General features: G+C 37.0%; 1 protein-coding gene across 2 annotated transcripts; it reads left to right on the plus strand.

Annotated features, from left to right (window-relative positions):
* The first annotated feature begins 2,838 nt into the window (after window positions 1-2,838).
* LOC133788502 (dof zinc finger protein DOF2.1-like) lies at window positions 2,839-5,610 on the plus strand. Of its 2 annotated transcripts, none has more exons than XM_062226006.1 (2): window positions 2,839-3,015; window positions 4,349-5,610. In XM_062226006.1, the coding sequence occupies exon 2, from the start codon at window positions 4,352-4,354 to the stop codon at window positions 5,342-5,344; it is 993 nt and encodes a 330-aa protein (XP_062081990.1). In that variant the 5' UTR covers window positions 2,839-3,015; window positions 4,349-4,351; the 3' UTR covers window positions 5,345-5,610. The 2 variants fall into 2 exon arrangements, with proteins under 2 accessions (XP_062081990.1, XP_062081989.1); XM_062226005.1 differs by lacking the exon at window positions 2,839-3,015 and adding an exon at window positions 3,111-3,466.
* Window positions 5,611-6,915: the final 1,305 nt, after the last annotated feature.

The following is a 6,915-nucleotide window of genomic DNA, read 5'->3' on the forward strand; positions in this document are numbered from 1 at the left end:
ATACGAATCCTCATATGTCCCCCTAACATACGTAAGTGCCTTCTCTCTACATCTCCATGCCTTTTCATAACTCATATCAATACCAAAATTTTTCTTCATATCCTCCTTTATGTTGTTTGCCATGTAACTGGTCCCATCAACTGCGTATTTGTTCTTTATGAGGTGTCCAACGACCCACGGTGCAGCTTGACGATGACCTTTTTGTCGCACTTCTAGTGAGCATGTGTGTACGCTCTTGTATACCGTGATCTCAAACATGGGGGACATTGGTTGTTTTTTCCCTCTCAATCTCCAACAACAGTCAGGATCTTTGCATGTGATATACCACACGTCAGTACCAGACTTTTTCACCATATACTCAAAGTTATTCTTCATTGCAAATAGAGCAGCTTTGGTTTTTAAATCATTCTTGTCCTCAAAAGTCTTCCCAACATATATTTCTCCCATTGGTCCACCAGATGATGAGGAATGGGTTTTAGCAGATGCCTCAATATCTTCTTTTGTAAACATTGGGGCACTCCATCTGGTGTGATCTTCTCTTGATACAATTGTCTCCCTCCACCCAGTGTTATCTTCTGTCCTAGCAGGTTGATTACTGCTTCGAGCAGGTGCTCGGCGTCCTTGAGTTGGGAGAGGTGCCTGTGCAAGAGGCAGTCCTGACTCTTCTTCTACTTGTTGGGCTTGGGAAATGTTTAACTCCTCATTTGAAACATCTGCACTATAATACGAGTCATCCTCGGAACCATCATCATTATCTTCAAAGCAATTACCAACTGGATCATCATTCACATAGGGATCGTACTCATATGCCTCAAGCACACCTGTGGGACCTCCTTGTGGTATATCAAGCTGAATAGTAGCCATCGGATCAGTAACTGGAACAAAAGTGCCCACCTCGCTAAGATGCTTGTAACTGCTACCTGCAAGAGATGGATCGATACTAGTCGTGTCTTTTTTGTTCACACTAGGAGAAGGATCTGATATGAAATTCTTCTTAAGTGGAGTCACACATAAGACTACCCGTTCATTCAAGCTTATTCCTAAGAATACACGAACTTGACGATCATTCTTCAATTGAACCGGTGCAAATGGTTGCTCGCCGCATACGTATGGCACCTCGAGTTTCAATTCATACACCTCTCTATCCACCTGAAATGTCTCGTGCAGTATGTCAAGTAGTTGCAAGTAAGTGACATCATTCTCTACTGGTATCACTTCACCTTCAGCATCCTTAAAATACCATTTCCTACCATGCATTTCCCAAACACCGTTGTAAGAAACAAATACGTAAACAGTAGAACCTGAAATAAAAAAACACAAACACAAATGGTATTTTAATGATGTTGAAAAACATGACCATCGAGCTTGCATCGAGTAGCTACCGAGTAACCATCGAGCACATGCAACGTAAAAAAATATGTGCAATCGAGCTTGCATCGAGCATCTATCGAGCATGCATGAAAAGTGAGAATGCACATTACCATCGAGTACCCATCGAGTAGGTATCGAGTACCCATCGAGTACAACATGCAACGTAAAAAATGATGTACCATCGAGCTTGCATCGAGCAGGCATCGAGCATCTATCGAGCATGCATGAAAAGTGAGAATGCACATTACCATCGAGTACCCATCGAGTAGGTATCGAGTACCCATCGAGTACAACATGCAACGTAAAAAATGATGTGCCATCGAGCTTGCATCGAGCAGGCATCGAGCATTTATCGAGCATGCATGAAAAAGTGAGAATGCACATTACCATCGAGTACCCATCGAGTAGGTATCGAGTACCCATCGAGTACAACATGCAACGTAAAAAATGATGTGCCATCGAGCTTGCATCGAGCAGGCATCGAGCATGCATGAAAAAGTGAGAATGAACATTACCATCGAGTACCCATCGAGTAGGTATCGAGTACCCATCGAGCAGAACATGCAACGCTAAAATTGGTGTGTCATCGAGCCTGCATCGAGCAGGCATCGAGCATCTATCGAGCATGCATGAAAAAGTGAGAATGAACATTACCATCGAGTACCCATCGAGTAGGTATCGAGTACCCATCGAGCAGAACATGCAACGCTAAAATTGGTGTGTCATCGAGCCTGCATCGAGCAGGCATCGAGCACCCATCGAGCACAACACTAACCCAGAAAATTCCCAGAAAACGCAGATCGACAAAAAACCAGAAAAAACCCAAAAAAATGTACAAATATTGCTTAGATCTATACGAAATGCTCAAAAAGTTTAAAGGAAACATCACTAATCCAAGTATTTAAGAAAAAATTGCTTACCCATTAAATTTTTCTCCAAGATTTCTCAACCCTTACTTTAGTCTACAAATGGCTTTCTTAGTGGCGGTCCCAAGCTCTACCGTGGTCTCTTAGTGGTGGTGTGAGGTGAGGTGAGGTGAGTGAGAGTGAGAGTGAGGAAGAAACAAGAAGAAGGAAGAGATGAGGAAGGAAGAGAGGGGGAGGGAAGAGATGAGATAGTTGTTTTTAGGGGTATTTTGGGTACTAGCAAAAAATTTGGCATTATTTTGTAATGTTAAAAATCCCTAGCATTATTTTGTATTACACCATGCTATTAAGCATAAAAAGTCAAATTTCCCTTAGATAATTAGATTATGATAGATTACAGATAGAGAGAGAACATATATTATATATAATAGTGATGATATATATATGTATGTATATATGGCAATATAATATAATAATAGTGTTATATAATAGAGGAGGGAATGTGATTGTGATTGTGATTGTGATTGTGATTATAAATAAGTTGTAACGAGTGGTGGTGGGTAGGGGCCACTTGTGTTTTGTGGGGTCCACGAATAGTTGAATCCACGCGAGAGAGGGACCCACGAGAATGGACCATGTTACATGTTGTGTTACGAAATGAAATGAAATGAAACCGTCGCTGCCTCCTTCTGATGCATTATGGATTTGTAAAGAGAGAAGAAAGTGAAAGAGAGAAAGAGATGACTGGAATTTTCTTATTACTTTCTCTGCGTGCAAGGTAACCTCATCGATCATCTATATGCATCTCGTACGGTGGAACCCCCCTATACCTCCATCATTACTTTCTCTCTCTAAAATCATCTCTCTTACTTGTCTGAAAATTCTTTTTTTTTTAATTAATATTTATATATATTTTTTTATTTACTTTTCCTCTCTCTTTCTTGGGTTTGCTTTATATATATCTAAGATGGGTGGCTCTATTTCCTTACTTTGCATGACTGCCTGGCCTTAACTATAATATCTCTCTTTACTTTCTCTAGCCTCTTCTAATTCTCTCCATACTATTACTCTTCTTCCTTTCAACATAAACTCAGCCTTATATATATAAATATACACATAAAACCAATACTTACAGACATTTCCTCGTAGCTCAGTTAAAAAGAGAGCTTAACTGCTAGCCTTTGATTGCATTTTAATGCATGGATCCTTCAAGTGGACAAAATTTGCAGGTAGGGATTTTCCTCAAGTTTTAAATTAGCTCTTTTTAGTTTCCAACTTCTTCTTCTTCCTTTCTCTCTTCCAATATGTTCTTTTATTCTTCTTTTTAATGGGGCTCTCGGCGATGATGGTAATTGATTTTGGGTTATAAATATATGGGTTTGATTCCAAAAGGAGAGAGAGAGAAAGAGAGAGAGTACTCATGAGTTTTTCTGTGCTTTGCTTTTAGTCTGGGTGTTTTCTCAAATTTATCAGTTGTGTTCTTGGGATTAGCTGTGTGTATATATGTTATCTTGCTTTGCTTTTGAAACTAGTATAAACTATTTATTTTGCACTTTGATCTCAAAAAGAGACTACTGTAGTACTATTAATATTTTTTTTTTGTTTATAAATCATGTATGTTTAAGGGGGTGTAAATTAGCTTTTCTCACAACAAAATTAAATCGCCATGACAAGTAGTTTAATTCTCTTTAGTTCCTTTACTTTTGTTTTTCTGTACTGTCTAGTTCACATATATATGGCTTAAAGGAAGAAACAAATTAACATAGTTCATATATAGTACTATAGCTGGCTTAATTTTTAGCCTGAATTATGAAGTGTGTACCAACTGTTTTAAGCAATCAAATATATACTTGTTTAATTATAGGTTTATGTATATTTATAAAAATATATTCATCAAAATATGAATAAAAACCCCATGATCTAGCACAAGAGATGGCCATTTTAATCACACACACACACACACACACACATATATATATATATGAACTTTGTCATATCTCAATGCACGCATGCCTCTTTCTTTCCATCTCTAATTATGTGATATATATAATTATATGTTTTTGTGAAACTCTCTTTGCTAAATTAGTGTGTTGATTAATTATGATGATCAGGAAATGAGCTCCGATTCACTGGGAAACATGTTGGTGGGGTCAAAGCCTCAGCAAGAGAGGAAGCCAAGGCCGCATCCAGAACAAGCCCTAAAGTGCCCAAGATGTGACTCCACAAACACCAAATTCTGCTATTACAACAACTACAGCCTCACTCAGCCCAGGTACTTCTGCAAAGCCTGTAGGAGGTACTGGACTAAAGGGGGCACTCTGAGAAATGTTCCAGTGGGTGGAGGGTGCAGGAGAAACAAAAGGTCTTCCTCTTCCTCCTCATCATCAGCAACATCATCATCCTCAAAATTGAGGGCTCAGGATAACTCCCTTACACCCAATCCCAACCCACTCCTTGCCCATCTCCAAGTGCCTAGCTTGGCCTATGACTCCAATGACCTCAGCCTTGCCTTTGCTAGGCTCCAAAAACAGTCATGTGGGCAGTTAGGTTTTGATGATCATGATCATCATCACCTTTCTATTTTGGGAAACCCTGTGAGCAGTTCTCATTGTGATGATCATAATCAAATACTTGGAATTAACAACCTTGGCATTAACAACAATGGGGGCAGTGGCTTCCTTGATGCACTCAGGAATGGTTTTCTTGAATCCCAGAATCACTCCAACATGTATTATGGATTCGGAAATGGGAATGGGAATGGGCACAACATGGAGAATGGAGTTGGCCATGGGGATCAGAATATGGGCCAGATGTCTTATAATGATGATCATGATCATCAGGAGATGATCAATAATAATAATGGGACAACGGCAGCAGTGACAGTCACCACGATCAAACAAGAGCTTGGCCATGGAATGAGATCATCATCAGATCATCATGATCATCAGAGCAGGGTCTTGTGGGGTTGTCCTTGGCAGCTAAATGGATCATCAGATAATCAATATCATGGTGGTATGGCTGATATTGATCATACGGCTGGGAGAGAGAGCTGGAATGGTCTTACTTCATCTTGGCATGGCCTTCTTAATAGTACTCCTTTAATGTAGTAGTGCACTTAATTTTTGGTGTCTTTTAATTAGTGTCTTCAAGAAACCAAAAAAAAAAAAAAAGGAAGAAAAGAAAAATCATAGAGTTTCTCCTCTTTAGAGTAAAATTTTCAATCTCAAATCTTTAGAGGTTTTTTTTTTTTTTTTTAATTTAATTTAATTTTATTTATCACTATGAAATATTGTGATTTACTTCAATCATGTCCAGTTTTCTTTTGGGTCCTTCCTACTTAGCTAATGAAATTTCTTAGTTGTTTGCTAACTAACCAACACTACAAAAAACCTTCAATACTTTGATTTAATTAAATTTGCAAATTTCCAATATTGGATATGGGGGGAAAAGGAGTGAAATTATTTGAGAGTGATATTTCATGGTTTTTTCAGTCTCTGAACTCTCTGAACTGTGAAAGTATCAAAAGCAGGAACATTGGGTACTGTTGAATTGAGTGGTGTTTTCAAGATATTCTGTCATGATTGCTTCTTATTTTCAGGTAGATTCTTGGAATTGTATTAAATAAAATAAACAAAAACATATTAAATTATGTGAAAAAAGGACCAACCTGAATAATTATTATATGATAATGGGGTTATGGAATAAGTCTCTGCCCTCTAAACATTTAAATTTCAGTGAAAGCATATGTTATAGCACCAACTTCGGGATAGATTTTCTTTCTCTTACTGATACCAAATCCAACTTAGGATTTGAGCGTGAGAGAATAGTCAGTGAGGAAATTCAATTACACACAATTTTTTAAAGTTTATAGGCCACTAATACTGTCAGTGATGTTATTTTATTAAATTAAATTAATGTTTTGTGTTTGAATTGGGCAAACCGGCATTAGAATTTCATTGGAAGATCATATTAAACAAATAAATCTATGTTTATATCTTAGGAACAAATAACTAAGTCACTATATATATAGGAATAGCTGTATGTCAACAAAAAGTGGTAGTTCCCATGATAAACAGTTTGGTCATGATTTTCAACTTCAATATATAAGCATATATAAATACACACACTAAATAGGTTGAATTGCCAACAGTTTGGTTTCAAAATTTGGCTACACCAAGCTAAATTTGTGACTACATTTTCAATGACTAGCGGAGCATATTGGCTCTCATTGAAAACTGATTTAAAAATGTTTAAATATTTAGTTGTGTAGTTTTGAATTTCAATGAAACGATTGCCCGACTTGAAAATGATTGAGCTTATCATTTGCGTTGTTTTATTTCCTTGAAATTTTATCCTCAAAGATTGACATATATAAATTGTTTATTTAAGAATCACTGAGAATATAATAAGTTAAATATTTTTAGAAAAAGAGAGAGGTAGAGAAATTAAGAGGGAGAGAGACGATCGAGCCAGCGAAAACAACAAAATTATGAGAATATTTAGACCTTTTACATTATTAGACCATCTCCCTTTGGGAAGATATAAATATTGTGCTATATTTGATACTAAAATTTAATTAGTTATATTTTACACAATTTTTAGTACTATACACCAATTCTTAATTGTAAAAATTGATACAAAAATCAAATTTTAATTAATGCTCATTTGTTATTGATTG

This window comes from Humulus lupulus, chromosome 7 (assembly GCF_963169125.1).
Source record: "Humulus lupulus chromosome 7, drHumLupu1.1, whole genome shotgun sequence".
Classification (NCBI taxonomy): domain Eukaryota; kingdom Viridiplantae; phylum Streptophyta; class Magnoliopsida; order Rosales; family Cannabaceae; genus Humulus; species Humulus lupulus.

Bases quoted from the DNA above. Each gene is read 5' to 3' on its own strand.
- LOC133788502 (XM_062226005.1), top strand. From the start codon at position 3,437: ATGGATCCTTCAAGTGGACAAAATTTGCAG. The intron at 3,467-4,348 runs GTAGGGATTTTC...TATGATGATCAG, and splicing joins CAAGTGGACAAAATTTGCAG to GAAATGAGCTCCGATTCACT.